The 26,817-nt window shown below is 40.2% G+C and overlaps 1 protein-coding gene across 1 annotated transcript in view; it reads left to right on the top strand.

Moving 5' to 3' along the window:
- The window catches only part of LOC147034866 (CD82 antigen-like), a 42,124-nt gene that overhangs the window by 11,753 nt on the left and 3,554 nt on the right, over positions 1 to 26,817 (top strand). The window contains exons 2-7 of the mRNA XM_085890407.1: positions 7,649 to 7,726; positions 12,714 to 12,786; positions 13,329 to 13,462; positions 13,592 to 13,666; positions 21,774 to 21,884; positions 22,775 to 22,924. Coding sequence (XP_085746533.1) covers positions 7,661 to 7,726; positions 12,714 to 12,786; positions 13,329 to 13,462; positions 13,592 to 13,666; positions 21,774 to 21,884; positions 22,775 to 22,924 — 609 coding nt within the window. The 5' untranslated portion in view covers positions 7,649 to 7,660. The remainder of the gene's footprint in view (positions 1 to 7,648; positions 7,727 to 12,713; positions 12,787 to 13,328; positions 13,463 to 13,591; positions 13,667 to 21,773; positions 21,885 to 22,774; positions 22,925 to 26,817) is intronic.

Consider the following 26,817-nt stretch of genomic DNA (forward strand, 5'->3'; position numbering starts at 1 on the left):
TGGTTTCCCCAGTTGTCGAAATCGCGTAGTTCATTAGGTAAATTGGTTATAGACAAATGGACCCTATGCTATGCGGTTGAAATATTGGCGACCACGGTCGGTTCAGCGACCCGCCGCGTCACGGAATTATCCAGAGCAACGGCCTACAATTCCGGGGAGTCTGGTGGAGACGACGTAGCTTTCCCCACCTCGTGGTCGTTCTCGCCACTGACCCTGGCCCGCAACAATATTGATGTAACACTAAAATGGCCGCGTCAACCGTTCGGCCATCTTTGATCGGGTCGCAAACTAAAGAGGTACACTTGTATGCCATAATGTACTGTGCTTGTGCCAAGGAACAATATGGGACCATGCATGTCTGAAAAATGGTTGGGGACACATTTAAGGAACAAAATGGCCACCAGGCGGCCATATTGCATCTGATCTCGATAAAAACATGATGTGCATATGTAAACCATCATTCATTATCTGTGTGCCAGTTTGAACAACATCAGAAAATGCATGTCCAATAAATGGTTGACGTGTTTTGACACCATTTATAAAAAAATGCCCGCCTGTCGGCCAGTAGACCCGCAGCCAGGGGCATCGAACCCATGTGAACGAGGTACCAATGTTGCACCCCATGGGATGTTGGGATCCACATCACTAACTCTCAAACTGACCGTCTGCCGGGATCTGGTAGGTGGGTGTGGCCCCCAGGGCCTTTATAGTGACCCCTGAAAAAGGGTCTAGATCATGTATTCTAGGTACCGGCTGAAACCAATTCAGAATCGTGTGTTATGATTCCACGAATATGAAGTGACACGTGACAGACGTTTTGAGTGGTGGAAACCCCCCGGCAGACGCCCTTAAAGGAACCACTTTTGTGACCCCTGAAATGGGGTCAAGATCATGTATTCTAGGTACCAGCTGAAACCAATTCAGAATCATAGTCTGGGTTTCCCTGAGTAGGAAATGACCCAGGACAGACGTTTTGAGTGGTGGACACCCCCTGGCAGATGCCCACCCCTGAGCAGGTGCTCTGGATCACTATATTGTACCAATTCAGAATCGTTGGGGTGACACGAAATGTCCCATGGCAGACGTTTTCGGGGGGAGAACCACTCGGGTAATCAAAAGACATAGCACATCATCTCTAGTCAACTATCAATACAAGATATAATCATATTGCAAATCAACTGCATTCTGTAACTGTCTGCTGCCAGTTAAAGGGGCACACCCGCGAAATAAAAAAACTCAAACCACTGAATAGCAATAACACCTCTTACCCTATCGAAGTAAATTAGCAGAAATATTCGACGAAATATCGCGGATTTTGAATGAATTCCCATATTAGTTTTTTGTAAACAATTACGATTACTTGAGAATGTGTAACTTTATGGGTGTATGGGCTATTTTTATCTTTGCTGTAACTGTTTATGACAACTCAAGTCATGCAAATACACGTACCTTTGTCTAAACCGCTTTCTACTGCGCTGGTCTCATCACATATAACGCGCTAGTCTCTCTGTCGTCAACACTCACTCACAGTCCACTACTGTCTCTGTAAACTCTCACCTAATTACATAGCTCACTGCTGTCTGTCTATCTACTCTCACTGATAATACATAGCTCACTGCTGTATCTATCAACTTGTAATACAGCACAGTGCTGTCTCTACTTTCACATAGGATACATAGCGCGCTGCTGTTTGTCAACTCTCGCTTATAATACATAGCACACTGCTATCTGTTAACTATGACTTATAATATGTAGCACACTGCTGTATCTTAACTCTCGCCGCACTCTCTGTAAATTCTCGGTTATTGCAAACAATCGTCGAATCAATCTGTCTCGCTATCTTCCTCGCTCCATGGCTCAGTCAGTGTCGTCTTCCGAAACATCATTATCTTCAGTACGGTGGAATCTCCCATTCTTCTCCGACAAAAATTCGCCGGTTTCTTTCATCACGTATATTGGGCTGATGTTCTGTTTGCTCGTTCTCAATCGGCGCTTGATTTTGGTAGCATATTCTAACCGTTGCGTGCAGCGTGTTCTTCCTGTCCAACGTTTCGATATTGATGTCATAGTTGTCCCACGCGAGCCCTGTTCCAAGGTCAGCTTTCAATGATAGGCCGTCAGGAGTATCGTGGTTTTCTTCTGATGCGGAATATGCCATCTATGTTTCCAGTCGTTTCACCTCATCATAGCTTATTGAATGACCGTGACGATTTAGCATTTGAAGCGCCAGTTTTGATCCTGTTAGTGTTCCTAGACCGAGGACGGTCTGCTTCCAAGGACGAATCGAGCCTTTGGAAGTATTATACACCGCATCAGAGGACATCGCTAACATTTTTCGTTCTTGTTCTGCTCACGTAGCTCGTAGATCATGGTTTTTAAGAACAAAGGGATGGATTCCGGTATCTCCGCTGAACAGGTTTTCAATGTGTGTAGTGTCGTGGGTGTGGGCGTTTTACAGGATTAGGGATCGTAGATACAGAGCGGCCCCCAGGGCCTTTATACTCTTGTCTTGTGAATGTCTTGTCTTTATACTCTTGTCTTGTCTTGCGTGAATCTTGTCGTGATGTTCAAATTTCTTGCGATCTTCGTGGAAGCTGACTCGTGCATCATTGTCAGACATTGCCGAGTTGTACATAAAATTACCCTGACGCTTGTCGTAGAGAGAGATCGATAATCTCGCACCGAATCGGTCTTTGATTTTGCTCATTAACGTCTGAACTGAGTAATTCTCAATGCCTACATCACCGCCACATCCAATGTATTCCGCACGATATAGCTCGATTAACGTACTGGCCAACATTGCTCGACAATTTCCGATCACTTCCATCTCGATCAACCTTCTCATAGTTTCGAACGTTTCCGCATGAAACTTCCGACCAGTACGTGGGGTGGCAAATTGTTCAACAGATTGGTCCGCTTCCTTGAAGACCAATCGACGACACGACTTGTGGTACTGCGCTTCCTTTGCTATAATATCTACCTCGCCACGAACCACTGATTTCACTCGTTCGTGGAGCTGCAGCAAAGATTGCGTTACGACCATCTGCTGTTAAACATTTGGACAGTTTCTCGTCTACACCGTTCCATTTCTTTCTCACTTTCCCACAGAATAAACATTTCCCCTTCAGTAATCCTTTTTTGTCAGTAGCAGGTAGGAGAGTTCGTTGTCGCGTCGTGGGAATTTCGCCCTTGCCTTATGGACTAGAAGATGACTGACGTTTGACAGCAGTGGATGTTCTGTAACACTGTGTATGGTACACCGCTTCGCTTTCGTCAACTCGTCTCAATTTCAGATGTAGCATCGCTGTAGCGGTCGGATGACATCTGCCTTCGAATTTCAGCCGCCTTTTTTATTGAACCCCATCACTTGGAATCGAATGGTTTTAACGGAACCGTTCCGCTGGTCTTACATATGATATATACACACACTGGGAGCTGGCATCACCATTTCGGCTTGATCCGTTTCCTCCATATCGATACTCTGGAAAATCATCACAATTTTCAATGTATTGGTAAATTCTCAAAAACATAGTAAATTTATATCAAAGTCGAGACCGTGCAGAGGATTTCGAAAAGGTGTCATTTCTAACAAAGTATATATCGCAATACTTGTATGTTCTGAATATGCAATACAATAGTTTACAAATAAATCATTACGAAGCGTTAATCGCCTGGTGCGTGCTTTTCTAGTGCGTCTCGTGCGATGACGTCATAGTTCTGCTGTCTACTCTCCATGTGATTAAAATTATCCCGCGCGACACAAAATGCAGACCGGCGTGTACATCATGGATACATAATCATTATATAAATAAAACTCGTTCATAATGAATGGTTTTTCAGTATACATTGTATACACGCTGTATCCAGAAACAGCTCACACGTGTCTTATGTGGGATGCCAGTCCGTAACGGTACATGGTATCGTAAATTCATTAAATCGTCATTTATACGCAATAATGGAAATTAAAATATTGACAAATAGGTAATACTTACTGTATCGGGTATCCGTATGATGCTTGAAATGATAAATTATATGGCGAAGTTCCGTATTGTTGGAAGAATTTCGTCTGAAAACAAGATTCAATGCTACTACTCGTACTATATCAATGCGACGTAGGCCGCATGGCCGCCAAAACTGAGAAAATACCGCGTTCTGACCTTCATTTTCAAGGCGTGGGCATGCCGTTAAAGGCCGAGTGGAGGCCAAGGTCACCGTCGTATTTTTAGAAGCATGCCACTCATTTGCCAAGCAACGAGCACGGCGAGGTGTCCACAATAAAGGCCGAACTGCAGTCTCCGAAACCCGGTCTTTAATCAAAGACACACCAACTGGACTTTTCTTGTTTAAACAAACATCTGTCGGCACTTTTAGGTGTAGGAAACAGTTTTAGCAATATAGACTTGGTTTCACAGGAGCGGATCCATGATTTACGTGACGGGGTGATGGCAAAGGCACCTCAACTCCCCCGTGACGTCAGGGGTCACACTAAGTGGTTCCTTTAAGGGCGTCTGCCGGGGTTTTTTCCACCACTCAAAACGTCTGTCCTGGGTCATTTCGTACTCGGGGAAACCCAGACTATAATTCTGAATTGGTTTCAGCCGGTACCTAGAATACATGATCTAGACCCCTTTTCAGGGGTCACAAAAGTGGTTCATTTAAGGGCATCTGCCGGGGGGTTTCCACCACTCAAAACGTCTGTCACGTGTCACTTCATATTCGTGGAATCATAACGCACGATTCTGAATTGGTTTCAGCCGGTACCTGGAATACATTATCTAGACCCTTTTTCAGGGATCACTATAAAGGCCCTGGGGGCCACACCCACCTACCAGATCTCGGCAGACGGTCAGTTTGAGAGTTGGTGATGTGGGTCCCAACATCCCATAGGGTGCAACATTGGTACCTCGTTCACACGAGTTTGATGCCTCTGGCTCCCGCTATACATCTCTAATCGCATCGCAAAACAAAATTATGTGTATACCATCATGTGTTGTCTTTGTGCCAAGTACGAATAAAATTGGCCCATATATGTCTAAGATATGGTTGCACATGCAGACACGAAAGTCGAGACAAAATCCATAAGCCCCCGTTTCGGACTCGTCCATTTGAGGCTAATGTAGGTTCAATGGGGTGGTGTATAAAGGTGGTATTTACGAATCATTCTGGTTAACTTCAATAGCACTAAACTTGGATTTTTTTTAATTTTTATTTTGAAATGATCGTTAAAATCATTGTTCTCTTAAAATTGAAGTAGCATGGCATTGGGTATCGTGTTCTATGAAATCCCTAGTGGAAGAGATGGTGTTGAGAAAGCTCTTGTCCGAGCGTTTCTGTCAGCCTGGTTCCCCACCTTCTCCCTTTCCAACATTCTGCAACGTTCCATGTGTACGATATGTCTCTTTTTCCACCAATAGAGAACTGTGTGAAAGGTCTGCCATGTGATATTGAAATTCGCCAGTGCTCCTTGCTCATCAGCATGAGCCGGCGAGCCTCACTGACCACGTCAGCCAATGAACCCATGGCGTGGGTGTCTGCCTGAGCTCGGATGGAATGAAGGTCGCCTACACGCTGTCGGCTTTGTGGTGCACAGTACGTGCTTGAATGGGCTCAGAAGATGCTTTGATATCGACTTCCTGCACAAGATAGTGGGGAGCAATCGGGGTGGGAAGGAGGGGCAAGCCTGGGCAGGACCACACGGTTTGGAGTTGGCGGAGAAAGCTAGAGCGGGACCATATTGGGGGCGGGGGGGGGGGGTGGAAAGCCAGACCAGTGTCACACTGTACAGGTTCCTTCATTATCTTCTATCTTTTCTATCTCCTGCTATTTTCCATTCCCCCCCCCCCCCACAAGCAAATGGGTAAGGCCCTTGTTACTTCAGTTGGTTGAGGTCCTGAGGGCACTTTGGGGTTGATTTTAATAATATTCAGTTAATCTGACTGCTGCTTTGTGGCAGTATCTTCTTCTCCACTTCATTTTGTGTAATTTTTTTTTGTAAATACTTGCGTGTTGTCATCGGTTGTAGGATTCCATATAATATTGGAGATTAACTTGTTTCAGGCCAACTTGGGCTCGCACATTAAGTGCTGCCATTGACAAATTGCTGGCCAAGCTATGCTTTGCTGTTCCTGATGGCTATTCCCTGCATTTGTGTGGCTTGAAGGTAATTTGAGCCAAGTTATCTGGGTGGAGGCAACACAGCGTTCCCTACCCACTGATGGTCTTGAGATCCACAGCTGTTTTGGGGTTTTTTTTTTTATTTTAATTGTAGGTGTCAGGGGGACACTTTCGCTGATTTACCTTTCTTAGCTTTAGCTGACTCGCTTAAAAGTGTGTGTTAATCGCTCAAGCGGTAGTGGAGAAAACATTTAAAAACGAAATAAAGGTGAAAAAGTAAGGGTGGAAGAAGAAGAAAAAATATGGCTCGGCTAACATTCGACAACACGGTCCAGGATGATTATGGATACCTATTACAGGGTGCTTCATGAATTTTTATTTTTTTATTTTTATTTTTATTTTTTTTTAATAAACACCTAAAGTTTTTCTAATTCATACTTTTTAAATTTTCCATTGAAACAACATGAAACTTGTACATAAGAATCCTTGTAATATGTAGAATGACGTAACATGCAAAAATTAAATGAGTGATTTCAGAAGACTATTCACAAAACGTGTTCTAAACGGCTGCCCCACTGCAGCAGGCACAAATGGATCCTCTTGGTGAAGTTGTCGATCACTCTGCTGCATTCCTCAACCGGAATAGCTTTGATGTTGGTGGCAATTGCATTTCTGAGGTCTCCCCCGGTACACTCACCTTTCGGTAACCCTAAAGGAAGAAGTTGTGTGAGTTTGAGTTCTGGAGAATGGAATGCCCATTCAACATCTGTCCTTGAGACGATTTGATCACTGAATTTCTGTTGTAGCCGCTGTTTAGATCTGTTGGAAGTGTGAGGTGTGGTTCCATATTGCTGAAAACACTTCACATCCCTCCCTGTCTGTTGTGCTTCCTCGCTAATGCAACCGAGAACTTTCAAGTACCGTTCAGTGGTTATGACTGCAGATTTCCCTTCATCTTGCAACCAGACAGGCCCAATGATGCCACATTTGCTTATGGAAACCCATGCAGTGCATTTCTGGCTGTGCAATGTCATTTCAAATTTTTTAGCATAACTAGAACTCGAAGACTCGTGTTTGTTTGTTTGTTTATTTTATTTTAGAATGAACATTATCATTTAAAAGAACGTGGGGCTCGTCTCTTAATTTGTAAGCATTACTCAGGAAATTTGGATATCTACGCATTTGTTTTTTTTCCCTCAAACTATTCACACCGTAACATGAAGTTGTTTATCATTGTTAGTTTTTGCTTCACTTGTATGTGATCCAAGTATGTTTTTAGTTCCTGCTTCAGAATTATTTGTGTATTTGATAAAAATAAGTTAAATTCTTGAGATTGACGCAGTGATTTCCTGGGACGGCTGAAAGTTGCTTCATGGGCTGCTTTAATGTTTTCACGTGATCTTGCAGTCCTCGGACATCTAGACTTTTTGAAGAATTAAGATTTTGTACTGTCCCACAGGTTTTATTTCTCTGAACCTTGTGCATGTATGCTAATGTCCTTTTCCATTGTTCATTTTCTCCTCCGTACCCACAGGACTGACAAGCAATGGCATCTAAAGGCTGTTTGCAGGCAGCACGTTACTTCCTCGTAGTACTCAATGTCATCTTTTTTGTAAGCATCTGCTGTCTTTCTTGACACAGTATATGCATATGTTTTTCATCTTCACGTGCCCATGTGCAATTATGACAAGCATGTTTTCGATTGGTAAGGTGCCTGCCGACGAGCCCACTCATTCTGGATTCAATTTTTGGTAGAGTTGGTACGGTAGCTTCCATCTGATATGGTACCCACAGCATTTTATCATTGAGCTGTTTCATCTGGAATGGGCAAGTTAAGGACACCATGCTCATTTTTATAAATCGTGCGTAGACCTCTTTATCAGTACCCAGGCAAATTCCACATGCCTTGTATGCGTTGTGCATAAGATTGACTGGTCACTTTCTCCAATTATATAATTTCATTTTTGCCTGTCCTGTAAATGCTGCAGTGGCTCCATAGAGGTTAACTGTCAACAGATGGAATCGATTTCTTCACTTGTTGATATGAATTGTGCATACTGCAGGTTCCATTAGATGTGCACATACAGAAAATGGATAGTAGTGATCATTGCCATTGTAAAACGATGGCCAGTGCTTACTTCATCCATGATGTGGTGTTTGGCCTGCGAAAAAATAGCTGTACTTGATCCTTGTCACCATTTATTTATTTTATTTATGTATTGAGGATAACCATCTTTATTTTAATTTTTAATGCAGGATGTGGTTTGAGCTTCTGCTGTCTTTAATTGAAAACGGATCTATGAACCTTTCCGTAAGGAAGAGTAAACATTGACAGTATATTTATTTTGCCAGGCTGTTCATTCTTCCCATCTGAACAATTGGTGTATGATGATCCACTGTGACCCCATGTTCAAATACCATATACTGTGTCCAAGAGTTCATTATCTACTAATGTCCTTCAATATGTCAAAGTACTTTGATATCTCTCTTATTAACCTCCGCCATCTTCGAAGATGGATGGAGGTTACTGTTTTCACCCCTTTCTGTTTGTTTGTTTGTGAACAGTATTATGGAAAAACTCCTCGACGGATTTCGACGAAACTTGGGGGGGGGGGTGGGGTTAGGTATGGTCCAAGGATCATGCCATTAAAATTTTGGACCCCCCTCCCCCCCAAAAAAATTGTTAGAATTATTATTATTTTTTTTTTTTTTGCATTTCTACATGTTTAAAGTGATTTCCAACCCCCCCCCAAAAAAATTGTTAGATAATTTTTTTTGCATTTCTACATGTTTTAAGTGATTTCCAACCCCCCCCCCCAAAATTTTTTTTGCATTTCTACATGTTTAAAGTGATTTCCAACCCCCCCCCCCAAAAAAAATTGTTACCACCCCCCAAAAAAATTGTTAGATAATTTTTTTTGCATTTCTACATGTTTTAAGTGATTTCCAACCCCCCCCCCCCCCAAAAAAAAGAATTTTTTTTTTGCATTTCTACATGTTTTAAGTGATTTGTTACCCCCCAAAAATATTTTTTGCATTTCTACATATTTTAAGTGATTTCCAACCCCCCCCAAAACAAATTATTTGAGAAAAAAAATTTTTTTTACATGTTTTAAGTGATTTCCAACCCCCCCAAAAAAAAATTACCACCCCCCCCAAAAAAATTGTTAGATAATTTTTTTTGCATTTCTACATGTTTTAAGTGATTTCCAACCCCCCCCCCCCAAAATAATTTGGTTTTTTGCATTTCTACATGTTTTAAGTGATTTCCAACCTCCCCAAAAAATAGTTTTTTTTTTTTTGCATTTCTACATGTTTTAAGTGATTTCCAACCCCCCCCCCCCCCAAAACAAATTATTTGAGAAAAATTTTTTTTTACATGTTTTAAGTGATTTCCAACCCCCCCCCCAAAAAAAATTACCACCCCCCAAAAAAAAATTGTTAGATATATATATATATATATATATTTTTTTTTGCATTTCTACATGTTTTAAGTGATTTCCAACCAAAAAAAATTTTGTTAGAGAGAAAAAAAAAAAGATTTCGATTTTATTTGAAAATATTTCAATTTTTTTTTTTGCTTTTCTACTTATTTTAAGTGATTTCCAACCCCCCACCCCCCAAAAAAAATGTTGGAGAAAAGAACTATAACTCAGCACTGTTGACGTCATATTTAATGAATAAGACATAAGGTTCACTTGAGTGACCCAGCAGTATTGGCGGCGGAGGTTTTGCACTTTACCGAGTGCTCCCCCTCTAGTTATTTTATGTTTTATGTACTCAGGTTTTATTTTTTTCAATTGGCCTTTGAGAATTAAAAAAAAAAAAACAGTTATTGGTAGCAATGGAAAACCACCACTAACTTCTCCATTTAATTTGACTTGTTTATGCAAACTTAAAGGTCCCATGACACTCAACTTTCTGGTTATTTATATATTAATTGGACCTTCCTAGTGAAGAAATCACCCATGTTTTGTTTTTTAAATCAAAAATGGGATAATTGGACCAATATTTCGAACATTTCTGGTGCTTTTCACAACTTACTATGCCCCGCCCCTCAAAAAAAGTTGACTTCAGCGAACCACAGCATTGACGTCATCTGCAGAAACTCACACAGAGTGGATTTGACTCGCTGTCAAGTGCCATATAAAGTACGTACACATGCATTGTGCACATGTGTTTGCTATCTCACTGATCGTCATAATTCCTGTGATTGTTTCGCGGAAATGAAATTCTGCTTCTGAGCCGTGTATGCAAAAAATTACAAGGCAATTATTTATCCCTTTACTACCTTGTCGTAGTCGTGTACAAATCCAATACATGTATGCACAATAAAGGGCTATACCATGTCCACAAAATATAAAATGTGACTGTTGAACCTTTCCATTAAAAAAGAAACTTACAGGGACATACAACTAAAATACTAAAGATTAATATTGCATCATTTCAAGGCGCAAGGAGATACTTTTAAAATCAAACAATGTGAAAAACCTGCACCCACATCTTGCAGCTTATTGAATTGTTCGTTGAAACCAGCCTGCTGGGATAGGTACGATTCCACATACATGCAAGCCAGGTATGGCTGAACTCGACATACATGGGTTTATTCTAAAGTAAAGGTACTGCTTCCATTGGCTTGCTATTCATTAACAATTAGCCAAAATGCTGTAATAAATGAACAGGGAAAAATATGTTGGCACAACTATGAAAGACAAATTTATCTGTCCTATTACACGGCCTCATAGCCTCGGGACTCTTACGCATTGACTTGTACATTGTGTGCATGCTAATACAAGTTACTTGTCAACTCCAGTCTAGACTCGTCTGATAAATACGTCGTCCGTCCGACTAGTCCGATAAATCTGACCTGCTGTAGCTTTCTTTTATTATTCTCTTTTCTTCATTGTTTTCTACTGGCGCTACATGATGATGGTAGGAATAAAATAAAAATGCAACAGAACGTCAGATTTATCGGACTACTCAAGACAATTGTCACAAGGTGTGTTCTGCACAAGTTTTCATCGTATCCGGACAGCGAGCATTGCTTCGTTTTATGCGTGGAGCGATAGGGCCGATGACATGTGCTGGCCTTGCTTACGATTCATTCGCCGCGGAGAAACATGTCCGCTGTGCTGGTCACGTCACCTCACTAAAATATTTCTGATATCGAGCAGTATGTAAGTCGAATTTACATTATTTAATTACGAATAGGATTTTGTCTAACCAGTTGTTATTGCCAAGTCTTCCTTCGATGTCCTGATCATAATGAACGCCGGGAATTTCATCACCATTTTCCTCTGCTTGTCCTGCTTCGGGCTCGAACTGGTAAGGCCGTATTTCAATTCCAGCTGCCTGAACTTCACCTCCCACGACTACGTTATCCGACAATTCTCCATCTGATTCAGACCAAAATCCTTCATTTCTCTCACACTCACTGTCACTACCAGACAAATCAAAGTCCATGTCATCCATTATTCAAAACTAAATGTTTGGTTTTTTTTTTTTTTTAAGCAGAAATGAACGAAGCAATTGAGTCGATCAATCAAACGTGGACACGCACAGAAAGCCAATAGAATCACGTAGACCACCAACCCGAGTAATTTACGTGCAGCCTTTGTCATCCTGCAGTTGACGTCATGTGGGTTACGCCCCTTTCAGCAGAATTTTTAGGGGCGTTCCCGAAGCTTTTTTTTTTTTTTTTTTTTTTTTTTTTTTTTTTTTTAATTTACAGAATGTCTATTGTGAAAAAACAGTCAGATCTGAAATCACGATGGAAAACTCATAGGATATATATATATATATATATATATATATATATATATATATATATATATATATATATATATATATTATGCAATTTCAGTACTTTTGGGTGTCGTGGGATCTTTCAAGATTGTTTGTGAATTGGAGCAAGACATTATCTGTTACAAACGTAACAAGAACTTCATTCTCCTTGGAAGAGATGTACAAAATATGGCCATGGCGCTTTACAGGACTCCCATTAAATATGTGCCTTGCAGACTTGTGGTTTAGAACTCGCAAATATATCTTTCAATGATGAGTAATGGCATGGAATTTGATAAAATAATAACACTTCAAGAACAAAGCTTCTGAAAGTGCTACCCACATAGCTGATAACATTCACCAGTGAATACTACCAGACAGGACTACCAGCTTATGCTATCAAGGACTGGTGATGGGATTTGATATAAGGAGAGGACATCAAAAAAAAAAAAAAAAAAAAAAACGTACCGTGATAGAATGCCACCAAAAGTGCCGCCCATCACAATGTTGTGGCGTTATCCAGCATGGCAAACACTTTGAGAAAAGTCTACTTTTGACTCTGCAAAATGAAATAAACAGAGCTGCAAGTAAATTTTGGTCGTCAATTGTACATAAGTTTGACTATGTTCAAAGTTGTGAGAAAATAGATGCAAAAAGAAAACCGAGTCGGACACCATCCTTTTATTTGCATAGATACAATTTTATAGCACTGTTGAATTCTGAACTATGGCATGTACCCTGGCTCTTGTCACTTGCCAACTTGATCAGTTTGCATACTTTATCCTAATCACATTGTCTTTTTCTTTTTTGTTTAGGTTCTGGGCCTTGTGATCTTGGGTTATGGGTTGTGGGTTTTATTTGATCAGGAGAGCTTCATGACCATAATTGGTGAGCAGTGCCAATATTCATCCCTTATGAAATGGTTGCTTTACTAAAATGCAGTACTATAGAAGAATGAGTTTTCAGTATGGATGAACATGTATTTTCACACCATGTCATGTCATGTCATCTTGCCATACATGTGAAAGGTGGAGGGCATGATGCATCATTCATAAATCAAGAAGACCTTTCCAGTTAAAAGTATTGGTACAAAATAAAAGAAACTAAATAAAGTTTAATGCTTGATATGAATTACATAAAATTTCATTGACGCACATAAAATTTTATGCACATAAAAAGGCAGTCGAAATGGTGTTAAATGTTGAAGGTTTTGGGTTTTGTTGGGAAATCCATAACATCTGGGGTGTTTGCATCCTCATGAAGTCACCTTGGCCACACGACACATTTGCTACTCTATTAAATCTCATCTTGGTGTTGTCACCAATGGCATGTGACTTCCATTTTTCTTGTTCATCTAGATTTTTGACTTGGCAGAAAATGTATATCTTTCATTGTTCATCCTGCTTGGTTGGTTTTGATTATGCCTGCAGTTAGCAACGGTGTGACTGGAAAGAACTTGCAAAATGCGGCGTTTGCGCTGATCGCTGTTGGTGGCATCACAGTCGTTTTGTCCACACTAGGTTGTGTGGGCACTGGGAAAAGAATAAAGTGTGTGCTGTGGCTGGTGAGGTTTATTTCATTTTATTTTTCACCGAATAATGCAAGGAAGGAGATGTGCAACTTCATTCCTTGACTTGATTATGGGTGGCATGTGTTAAGAAAATTCAATTTATCAATCGTTGTTGTCTTGCAGTACTTGGTCTTTATTATGCTGCTGCTGGTGGCCCAGGTGGTTCTTGGGTTGCTTGTTTATTTCGAAAAGGACAAGGTAAGTTTTATTGCTGTTGAACATTGTTCACACAATATAAATTGGTTATTTAAAAAAAAAAAAATGCTTCACTGTTTGGAAGCAATAAATATGTGATAAAAATTGAACATCAAGGAATTTGTTGGTCCAACATTTCCTTGAAGCCCTGCCAACTCCAACAATGATTGCTAACAGTTTGAAGATTGAGAGCCTGTCCTCATTATTTGATAACATTTCATCATGTTGAAGGAGGCCTTTATCAGATAGTGGACTTGATAGGCTTCACTCGACTTGTCCAGCCTGTCATCAAAGGGTCATGAAAGCACCAAAGTACACTTTGTAAGAACTGCAAAAGTTTCCACTGCTTTGATTTTATTTGTGGAACTCGATAAATTCCCCTCGTGCTGTGATACTGCAAATAACTGAAAATGTACCCCATCGACTATATTGAGTTTGGCTTGAGAGCTGACTTAAAACTGTAGATTATATTTACCTCTGCCACCGAAGGTGAAAGAGGTTGTTTTCACCCCTTTCTGCCTGTTTGTCTGTGTACAAGATATCTCAAAAAGTTGTGGACGGATCCAGATGAAACTTTTTTTTGGACAGGTTGGTTGTGTGACAAGGACGAACTGATTAGATTTTGGGGAAGATCCGGATCCGACTGCAATAATTTTTGAAGTGATTCTTCACCATTGAGAGGGCTCAAAAACTATATTGCATAATACTTCAAAAATGTATTGGGCCAGACATGTTCTCGTGGCGGAGGTAATGGCTCGACAGAGTGCCCTTCTCGTTTAATAATCTGTTATTGTCGATGCATGTATCAATCCTTGTGCCTTCCTGGTTCAATTGTGAGGTTTTCTTTTTCTATTATACGTGAGTCAAACTTAAGAGCATTAAATTGGCTAACTTCACCTTTGCTTTGAACAATAGGAAATAAACGGGGGATATAGAAATGGGTTCTGTCCGTCCCATTTTGTTTCTGGAGCTGAAGCTACAAATCCCCTCAAGATATATTTACGAAATTTGATACACATATCAAGGAAGTGGTGAACTGGTGCCTTTTGATATTTTCTAATTGATATGTCACATGGTTTGGCAGCCATGTTGGATTCAAGAAAAATATTAAATGTTTTCTCTGGAATCGCATAACCCTAACGAAGCGAAAATTTGCAACTATCATCTTCCATCATGTATGCATACATAGTAAAAATTGACGTCACATGATTTGGTGGCCATCTTGGATAGAAAAACACACCTCATCCGATTAACCTGAAACTTCACACACATATTCCATTGGAGGCAGAATGTAAATTTATGATGTCATAGGTCACATGGTTCGTCAGCCATCTTGGATTGAAAATTAATAGATTTTAAAAATCTTCTCCAGAACGGCTGGACAAATTGAGGCACAATTTCACGTACACTTTCCCCAAGACATCCTTTCAGAAGTTTGTTAATTTCTAATTGATAGGTCACATGGTTTGGCAGCCATATTGAATTTACCCTAAAACCTTCAAACATCTTCTCCAGAATGGCTGGTCAGATCAAGGGGAAACTTGACATACATATTGCACACACTTGGGGAATAAAAGTTTGTTAATCCTCATTTACTATGGCGGGGGATATCGAAGACTTTGTCTTCAACGGATGCTAGTTCATCTTGTATGCAGGACCTGGCTGATGTTTTTTTTTTCATTTCTGGCTGTGGGGGCAAGCCACCGTTACAGTGCTTCCTGTAGTTTGGGGAAGGGATTTACTATGTGATCTTGGCAAATTTGATTTATTATTTGACAAAAAAGATTCCTATTCCCAATTTATCAGAAGCTTGGGGAAAGGATGTTAATGTTTTAAACGCTAAATTTGGTTATGTTAATCCTGTAAATAAATGAGTGTTAATATGCAAATGATTAATGTTGATCTCCCCTCTGGGGAATTGCCTTCCTAATTTTTGCTGTTTTGTCCTACTCTTCTTTCCAGGGCTTCAAGCAGGTGTTGGCTGCCATTTGATATCTCCAAACCATACTCTTACTTGCCCCATTAGCAATTCCTAATCCAACTTACTTGCAGGTTTCAGTTTTTTTTTGTTTTTTTTTCTCCCCTCTTGTCTTGTTCATTGCCTTGCTTCTTGTATCCCGCTATTGCCCCGTGGCCTCATCAGATTATGCCCTCCTTCAACTTGCTCTTCCATGAAGCTCAACCTGCTAAAGAAAAACAAATGTTTTTCGATGAGCCTACATTTAGGATTTAATGGTGGTGGACGAGTTATGAGAATACTGGACTGGCATAACCAGAGGTTGCAGGATCAAATCGAGTGGCACTGGGGATTTTGGTTCTCAACTTGGAGAAGCTGGGTTGGTTTCAGGTTGTTCATGTGTCACAATGGTGTTGGTGAAAACCAAGCCTGCTCATTGCCAACTTTCAGCGAAGGTGTAAATCTGCCCATCTCATCTGATCTGTATTTGTGGCTTGTTCACACACTGGTTGATTACCTCTGCCACTGAAAGTGGACTGAGGTTGTTTTCACCTTTGTCTGTGAGCAGGACATCTCAAAATTGTGGACAGGTTGGATGTGTGACAAGGCCGAATTGATTCGATTTTGGTGAAGGTCTCGATACGATAATTTTTTAATTGATTCTTCACTATTGAGATGGGGCCCCGGACCTCCTGGTGCATTCTGCGCATGTGCAAACGACCCCAACTAATATATATATATATATATATATATATATATATATATATATATATATATATATATATATATATATCTATCTATCTCAAAAGGTCATGGAATAAAAATACATTAATTGAAGCTGAATCATTGCATGGACAGACAAAGGTTTCTACCTTGGTAATTTTTTTTTTTGTACTAAAGATCAAATAATAATAACATTTGTAGTGCACTGGTATCTGTAAAGTCATGATGTTCATGGCATGTCACGATAAAAATTAAATTACGAATATAAGTGTATAAAACATCTTTATCTGTATTAAAAACAATTTAAAAAGGCAAATTAAATACTATCATTCAACTATAACTGTTGCGAACACAGTTGCAGCAGCACGACCCACGGGCCGAACCAAATCAAAGACCCTCAGCAGCGTGAACTGCTGATGCACTGCACTGCATCACGGGCAAACAAAGCGCCTCAGTAGCATCACTGGCTGAATCGTGCCGACAAGCACAAAGCGCCTCAGGGAAAATGGGACAGCGGGTAGGCTGGAATATTGTTGGAAAATGGGGCAGAGGGTCGGCTGGACTCGAGGCAGCTTTGATGGGACAAACAACCTTTCCCCAAGCATAACTGCATTTTCGCAGTATGTTTTTATAATGCACATAAATAGTTATGACAGATATTAAGTTATGATAGCATTGGGTTTCTCATGTGTTTACTCTCTGTGAATGTCTTTATAGTTGAGGAACTCTGGGAAGGGTTCGAAACAGGGTAGCGCTTGCCTTAAGTAGGTATTCTTTGGTTGCTTTCTGCAGCTTCTTCGGCAAGAGGAGTGTGGGAAGGGTCAATAATTATTTATATAATCCTAAACACCTGTGATTTAGTTCATTAGGTGAGAGCTAATTGGCTCTTCCCTCCATTCACAGATGAGAGATGTGGGTGGGTCTATATATATATATATATATATATATATATATATATATATATATATATATATATATATATATATATATATATATATATATATATATATATATATATATATATATATATATATATATATATATATATATATATATATATATATATATATATATACAGTGCTCAGCATAAATGAATACACCCTCTTTGAAAAGTAAGATTTTAATCAATATCTCAATGAACACAATAATTTCCAAAATTTTGACAAAATTGAGTTTTATAGAACATTTGTTTAACTCGTAACATGAAAGTATGGTTAATAATATAACTTGGATTATAAATTCTTCAGTTTTACTCAAATTGGTTGATGCAAAAATGAATACACCCCACAACAAAAACTACTACATCTAGTATTTTGTATGACCTCCATGATTTTGAAGGACAGCACCAAGTCTTCTAGGCATGGAATGAACAAGTTGGCGACATTTTGCAACACCTATCTTTTTCCATTCTTCAAGAACGACCTTTTTTTTGAGCCTGGATGCTGGATGGAGAGTGATGCTCAACTTGTCTCTTCAGAATTCCCCATAGGTACTCGATTGGGTTCAGAGCAGGAGACATACTTGGCCACTGAATCACTTTGACCCTGTTCTTCTTCAGAAATGCAACAGTGGCCTTAGATGTGTGTTTTGGATCATTGTCATGTTGGAAAAGTGCATGACGACCAAGGGCATAGAGTGATGGTAGCATCTTCTCTTTCAATATAGAGCAGTACATCTGTGAATTCATGATACCGTCAATGAAATGCAGCTCCCCGACACCAGCAGCACTCATGCAGCCCCACATAAGGACACTGCCACCACCATGTTTCACTCGAGGCACCATGCATTTTTCTTTGTACTCCTCACCTTTGCGACGCCATACAGTTTTGAAGCCATCAGTTCCAAAAACATTTATCTTGGTCTCATCACTCCAGAGTATAGAGTCCCAGTAGTCTTCATCTTTTTTAGCATGGTCCCTGGCAAATCCTAGGTGGGCTTTTTTTGTGCATGGGCTTTAGGAGAAGCTTCCTTCGTGGACGACACCCATGCATGCCATTCCTCTGCAGTGTATGCCGTATTGTGTCATGGGAAACAGTCACCCCAGTTTGGCTTTCTACTTCTTTAGCTAAGTGCAGAGAACTTGCATGGCGATTTTCTTCAGCCCTTCTCATCAGAAGAAGCTCCTGTCGAGGTGTTAACTTCCGTGGACGGCCTGTACGTCTCTGTGAGATGGTTGCAGTTCCATCTTTGTTAATTTTTGTATCACTTTTGCTACTGTATTCTGACTGAGTAAAGCTTGGCTGATCTTCTTGTCGCCTTCACCTTCCTTGTGTTAAGAAATTATTTTCTTTCTCAGGTCTTGTGACATTTCTCTTCCATGTGGTGCCATTGCTGACAGCATGAAATGGGAAGGGGTTTTCTTTAAGTATCACCCTTTTCTAGTCAACTGACTGCTGGACACCTGTTTAATGAATAATTAGACTCACCTGTGGTTGAATTATTGTTAATTAGAATTTTGTAGTCTAAAATTTAGCTTTGCTCCAAAGACTTTCATTGGAGTGTACTCATTTTTGCAACATGGTCTTTAATGAAGTTGTTAGGAAAATTCCTTTTTTGTGTGTGCAAATTAATAAATCTTGTTTGCCATCAATGGCCCACATTTGTGGGAGTATTTTGTAGTATAGTATCCCATAGAAAATGTGGATTCTGAAAGGAAACTAAAGGTTTTCTGACAAATCTGTTGGGGTGTACTTATTTCTGCTGAGCACTGTATATATGTATATATATATTACACACACACACACACACACACACACACACACACACACACACACACACACACACACACACACACACACACACACACACACACACACACACACACACACACACACACACACACACACACACACACACACACACACACACACACACACACACACACACACACACACACACACACACACACACACACACACACACACACACACACACACACACACACACACACACACACACACACACACACACACACACACACACACACACACACACACACACACACACACACACACACACACACACACACACACACACACACACACACACACACACACACACACACACACACACACGTGGATCAGCTACAGTGCGACACTTCACCGCCACATTATGAAAAAAAAAAACACCACCACGTAATTCAAATCGCATCACTCGTTATTATATACGCAGGGTTGTTTAAACTTAGGATAAGTATGTGGGTTGCTGTGTTACGATTTACAACAATCTGAAGGCAAACTTTTTTTTTCTTTTTTTTGTAATATTTGTGATATTACATTTTTATAACCAGTTGAAGATTCAAGCTTCAAAAAAAAAAAAAAAAAGTTTTCAAAAACACCTTGAACATATGCACAGGACATAGGAGCAGCCCAGCAGTTTTGTACAATTTCACAAAAGTTTGAGGGAGTAGTTTAAACATCACATCATCAGACATCATGATTTATCATGATGTTTATACATCAGACACACCTCCTAGCTGTTATGGTGAGCATTGCTGCGGATTGTCTCACACGGTAAAACCACATAATCGACAAAGAACAACTGTCTGCCACCCAGACGATTGTTCCTGCTAATGCAAATAATTCAACCAGAAGGTGCTGATGTGGATTTTCCTCTTTAGGTTCCTTGAGATGATCGTTGTAGTACTCTTGCCTTGTTGTGGAATCTTATTTAACTTGCAGGGTTTAAACGTCTAGCCAATTCGGTTTTAAAATTCCGGTGTAAAATCACAGACACCGATAACCAATGTCCACAGACAAGTCTTTTCTTTTGAGAACAATTTATTTCTAATTCTACCCACCGTACAGTTCTCACCCTCGTACACACTACTACTCCCTCAATGAACCTCTCCCTCGTGTGTGTGTGTGTATGTATATGTATATGTATATGTATATGTATATGTATATGTATATATATATATATATATATATATATATATATATATATATATATACACACACCTTTTGAGAGTGGAGAGGGTTTTGTTTTTGAAAGCATATAGGTGCTGTACAGTTTTATCAGACCGGTCACCTTGTACTGGCAGAGAATTAAACAAATGTCCAAGTGGCAAAGAAAGGCAAGATTATAAGTAGGTCTTAGGTCTTAAAAATTAAATAAAAGAAATGGTAGAGAGTATAAAAAAAAACACTTTGACAGTCAGACTGAGGAAAGGGCCATTTCGTCAAAAAAAGGAATATTTCCCCCAACAGTGCTTCTAATGTATAAATGATGAATTTGGTCATCATTGGTAAGATATTTATCAGTATGCCGTCCTGATGAGGGCAAACGAGCCTGAAATCTGGATAGGCGGCTCCGTTTGATGTTTAACTGATGTTGACCATGTAATCTTTGTCTGTCAGTCACCGGGCCAAGGTCTCTGGATTGGAGGTGATGCTTTGGTGTAGGACTATGTACAATGGAGATCAGGGAAGTGCTCATCACACTCCACATTTCAAATATGTATCTTCTTCTTTCGGCTGCTCCCGTTAGGGGTCGCCACAGCGGATCATCCGTATGATCCGCATAGTGATTTGGCACATGTTTTACGCCGGATGCCCTTCCTGACGCAACCCGGGTCGCCTCTTACGACACAGGGATATGGTACACCTATTTTAACCAGGGTATACACCGGCCCAGTATACTGGTACTCATTTCGCTGACTTCGGAAGGATGACAGGCTGAGTCAACCCCCTGGTGTATTAATTCAGTGGCCCAACGGGGCTTGAACTCAGGACCTTTTGGATCCCAAGCCGCTGCCCTAACCACTGCGCCAACACACCAGCCCACATATATATATATATATATATATATATATATATATATATATATATATATATATATATATATATATATATATATATATATATATATATATATATATATATATATATATATTTTGTGTTAGCAGTACAGGTTAACCACCCCCTCCTCCCCCCAAACCCAAATTGTGGTGACAATCGGTTAACTGTCAGCCCGAGTAGCCGAGTGGTTCTTAGAAGTCAGACACGTTGATCCTTGGAGATTATAAGATGCACGGGAGGGGCAGGGTGTGGCAATGATGAGCGACATAGGCATGGGGAAACACAGCATGGGGGTTTTATACTCAACCCCCACAGCAACTTCAAATAACCAAGGAATTTAATTAAAATAGACAAATATTCAAGCTGACTTCAAATATGCACAATCATAATATTCCTTGGTTATAAAAATCGGTATTGAATCCTTAAAGGGAAGTTTTTGAAAGACCACACCCCAAGAGCCCACTCCACAAAATGCCTTTATCAGTAATGTGAAAATGTACTTGTTCCTTGCACAGAATGGAAATGACAATGGTGCACATGAGAGGTGTGTGCTGCATTGTCTGGAAGCATGCAGTAATGGTGTGTAGATTTAAGATTTTGTTTAAGACGCAATGTTTTATTGTATTTGCAGATCTATCCCACATTGAATTCGACCATACTGAGCACGTTCATGGCTTATGGGAATGAGAACTCTTCGGTGTCAAAGAATCAGTGGAGCATGTGGGATACTATTCAAACCAACGTATGTCCATCAGTTGTCATTTATTTATATACCATTTTCCTTTGTCACAAGTTTTAGTAATTATTATTGCAAGCAAAGCCAACACTCTTTGCTTCCTGCCAATTGGCACAAAGTCCAATCAAGTGATTTTTTTTTCTGATTTTGCTCAAGTTTTTCACCAATTGGTGGTACAGAAAGCCCTACGTTCATTTCACTCACCATTGTTGACATATTTTGTCTTTTTTTTAATTTATTCTTCAGGGGGTATTAAACTCTTCCACAACTGAGAACTAGAAAGAGCAATCAACGATTGCAGACCCTTGCCAGGACTTGTTTTGTGGGTTATTTTTGAAATAGACGTACTTTCTAATTGTACCGTACTTTGTAGACTTTATCAGTTGAAAAAAAAATAATAATGATAACGTGTACTTCTGGCTTCCACTCAGTAGCGTTTATAGCTGCCGTTAGCATGTTCTGTGCAGACAAACAGAAGGAGCCAAATGCAATATCCTCTCCTCTGGTGTGGATAATAACTAGTTCTGATCGTTATCAAATGTGTGGTGTGGTCTCGGAGGAAAACGATGCACCTTTTATGTGGCAAGTACAACTTTATTGAATTTCTCGAGTTCACCAAATTTTGGTCACCAATGACTGAAAATCATGTGACGTGGCCTAATTAATCCAACAACCTAACCTCAAGCTTGAGGAAAAGCTGCACTTTCTCTTAAAATGTGAACTTTGCTTACATTTACTTTGTAAATATAAAAAAGGTTTAGCTTTGTAAAAAGGCTTGCATTTTCTAACATTATTTCATGATGGCTCTGAACTTTGAATGATGCATTGTTACAGCTGCTGTTTGTTTTGCTCATTCTGCCTTTTCCCTTCCTGACCCCTGTATTATGTCCTGACAGTTCAACTGCTGTGGATACAATGATTACAAGGACTGGAATATAAATGGGAATGTCAAGCCAGAGAAAAGGTACCCCTGCACCTGTATGAAGGCTGAGGTTCAACCAAAAGAATACTTCTGCAACTTAACTATTTCAGATATCAAGAGTGATGTGAGTATTATTTGACTGGACATAAAGGGAGACTCTTATGTTGCTGAATAGCTGTTTTTTGTTTTTTTATCATAACATGGAAGACTGTCCATTTAGTCCAGTGGAAAATATAGCCCTTGTAAAGGAAAAAAAAAAAGTTGAACACATTTTCCTGCTAACCCATGCTGCATCACTGGCTTTTCATGATCGCAACAGAGGGAAGCTGTGGAACTCGGGGGGGGGGGGGGGTGGGTGAAGGGAACTCGTACAATTCCATGTTATTTGCAACCTGGGTAGCCAATATAGTGATATCTTTAATAATAAAAAATAACTGACGAAAGTTGCTGTTGATGTTTGTAAACAATGTTGGAAGCTATTGAGGCTAACGTATCACTTGGGGTATTAATACAGTCAAAATGTCGGATGACCTACCACAAATTGCAACAAAAGTAAACTCAACAGGTTTTGATTTCTGGATTATGTCGTCAGTGACAGAAAAAAAGTCCAAAGGGATCCTCCGGGGGGGGGGGGGGAAGTCCTGAAATCGTGGAAATCCAATATGGCCACCACCCGACTTTGGGGAAAATGAGAAAATTGTAAAGATTGATATTTTAATCTGTAAATATATGTTTTTCTGCATTCTCATTGTTTCTAGTTGTGGTCAGTATATTGATATACAAGAATAATTTTTAAAAAGTGAAATGTATTGAGGGTAAAATAAAAAATTGTCTTTTTTTGGCCCAAAAAAAAAACATTTACCTGATACTGATTTTTGGCTCCTGGACAAAAAAAGAAACGTTGAAGACACAAGATGAAATCAAGTCTATGGCAATACAATATAATTATGTAAATCATTGAAACGTGACAAAATTCACAATTCCACTCGGGGCAATCACATCTGCCTGACTAAGGTTTCGAAATGAAAATGAAAATGAAAATTCGCATTAAACTCAGAAACTACTTCCATTATAAACTTATTATACATGTTGAGAAAAATCAAGCATATTAAAGTTAGAACTCGACAATGTTGTCATCCTCATAATTGTCACATGAAGTGTTTGTGCAGCCAGAGCCCCTGCAGTTTCCACAAGCTGGAGTGCACTCAATGTTGTGCTTCTTGCATGTGCATCTCATGGTGCTACATTCAGCCTGGCAGTTGCACCTCATGACACGTAACATCTTTTCAGGAACTGAGCTATGAATGTCTGAAGTGGCACAAAACCCTCCTCACACTTCTGCCAACCCCAGTCTGTTGGAAGAAGTTCATCTGCACATCCCTTCCATTATTGGACTTGCAGATACACGCGCAGGCTGTGATACTTTGTTGCTTCTGATGTTGGTGGTAACATCTGTGGTTGCACGTGAGAGGAGCTCCAAGCCACCGTGTCCCAGTATCGCTGATACCGGAGGGTGTCCAGGGTGTCAGTTGACGTTCCGTTGTAGATTATCACCAATGTATTTTTTCTCCTGCATCTGCCACATCACATACGGAAGCTGGATATGTATCAAAAACCTTGGCCTGCTCACGGAATCTGTTTGCTTTGACTTTTTGAGGGAAGCTCCCTTTCCAATCCCATGAAGATGAGATGTGTTGCACCAAGAACTGCATGCAGAAACAGTATGTGCTTGCATATTTCTGTAACAATCATTTTCTTTGTAGTCTTGATGTTCCAGATGTGAGACTTCGTGTTCTTCTTTGGCTCGGGACAAAAGAAGAGGTCATGGGATTCTAAGCTTGCATGGTGGCATAGGAGGACAAGGAGGTCTGTATCATCACCAACTAACACAGTGTTGGTGACAGTAGCAGACTGCATGGCCTTCAGTACAATCAGGAGATCAGCATCCCTTGAGGCATGGTGTCTCACACAGTTCTTCTTCTGAAGCTCTTCACTCAACATAAAAATGAATCGCTGTTTATTCTGCCTATTGGCAAGAAACTGTTCCTTCTTCATTGTGAGACGCATGTCAGCTGTAAATGTCACAGTAGTGCCAGCATTCCCTTTAGACCGTCTCTGGTGTGACATGTCCTTCGTGTTGGTACTCTCATAACCATCAAACACGACTATGGCATCTCCGTACTTCTTCGTTATGTAATCAGTGTACTGGTGGCATATGTCTCTGTATGTAGATCCACGAGACCATGGAATGTGTTGAACAAGTGCTCCGCCATCCAAAACATACTGTTGCCCATCATTGGGGATATCGGCTGGGACATCGGATCCAAGAAGATCCCAGATGGCATCAGCAAAGACTGGCTTGTGTGCTTCTCAGAGCTGAAGAGAGGAATCAAAAGGGCTGTTGGATAGCTGCACAGTTCATATTTGAAAGCTGACTCCAGTTCTTCTGCTGTCTGTGCAACAGTGATCAGTCTCTGGAAGAGGAGTTGTGGGTCAACCTGGACTTGCTCTCCATCAATCTTGACAGATTACTTCATGCCGAGGGTGACAACTTGGTCTTTCCTCTTAAATGTGTACTCTGTCGGTGTTTTCCCACCCGTAGATTTCAATATTTTGGCTCCTACAGCATGTGCTGTATCGACGTTGATGGTGGGGTGTGCATGAACTCCAGTGGCAATGTTCCTCAGACGTGGATCACTACTGAACAGAATCCGTTCCTGTAAATACTGAAGAGCTGATAGTGTGTCCTTCCAGTCATGAGATTGTCTTGCCCTGGTCATGTCCTTTTTCTGCTCTCTAGTGTTGTAGTTCACACCTGTGAGCTCCTGCATTGCCTGGTTTATTTCTACACAGGCAGGCATTGATAGTAGCCATACCAGCCGTTGTTGCTCCGTCATTCCTCGCCCTCGTGTGAGCCCCCCGCTGGTCTTCAAACTTCTCATCAGAACTTGTTCGTTTATCAGGTCAGATGAAAGACCTGCCCACAGGCGATCACTTCGTCAAACCACATGGAACCCCTCATCAAAACGTTGTTGGACATTGGGATGTTGAGTTTTGAGGTTTGACATCTGCTGCAGATACACCCTCGTAGATTTGGCATTGAGGTTGTTGCCCGAGGCTGCCAGGTAAGGCAGCATTTTCTGGATGGCCTGTAGATGTATTGCCCAGTTCCCTTTGCGCTCTGCCCAGATGTATTTGCGTAGAATGTCGAGCATGTCCATATACTGAACCGAGAGCGCTGTAGTTCTAGAAGATATCTTTGCAGACTCAGCATGCTTCTGAAGGTGGTCTTTGATTCGTTTCAAGACGTCAGACTTGCATACTTCTTCCACAGACTGGGTTTGGCAGAAGTGTGACGAGGGTTTTGTGCCACTTCAGACATCAATAGCTCCAGCTCCTGAAAAGATGTTACGTGTCATTAGGTGCAACTGCCAGGCTGAATGTAGCACCATGAGATGCACATGCAAGAAGCACAACATTGAGTGCACTCCAGCTTGTGGAAACTGCAGGGGCTCTGGCTGCACAGACACTCCATGTGACAATGATGATGACATTGTTGAGTTCTAACTTTTAATACGCTTGATTTTTCTCAACATGTATAGTAAGTTTATAATGGATGTAGTTTCTGGGTTTAATGCGAATTTTAATTTTGAAACCTTCGTCAGGCAGATGTGATTGCCCTGAGTGGAATTGTGAATTTTGTCATGTTTCAATGATTTACCTAATTATATTGTATTGCCATAGACTTTATTTCATCTTGTGTCTTCAACGTTTCTTTTTTTTTTTTTTTTTTTTTGGTCCAGGAGCCAAAATCAGTCTCAGGTAAAAAAAATTTTGTGACAAAAAATTGACATTTTTGGACAAAAAAGCTGTAATTTTTTATTTTACCCTCAATATATTCCTCTTTTATAATTATTCTTGTACATCAATATACTGATCAGAACTAAACAATTGGAATGCAGAAAAACATATATTTACATCTTAAAATATCAATCTTTACAATTTTCTCATTTTCCC

Source organism: Eptatretus burgeri, chromosome 1 (assembly GCF_056783735.1).
Source record: "Eptatretus burgeri isolate ZD-2024b chromosome 1, Ebu_testis_v1, whole genome shotgun sequence".
Taxonomy (NCBI): domain Eukaryota; kingdom Metazoa; phylum Chordata; class Myxini; order Myxiniformes; family Myxinidae; genus Eptatretus; species Eptatretus burgeri.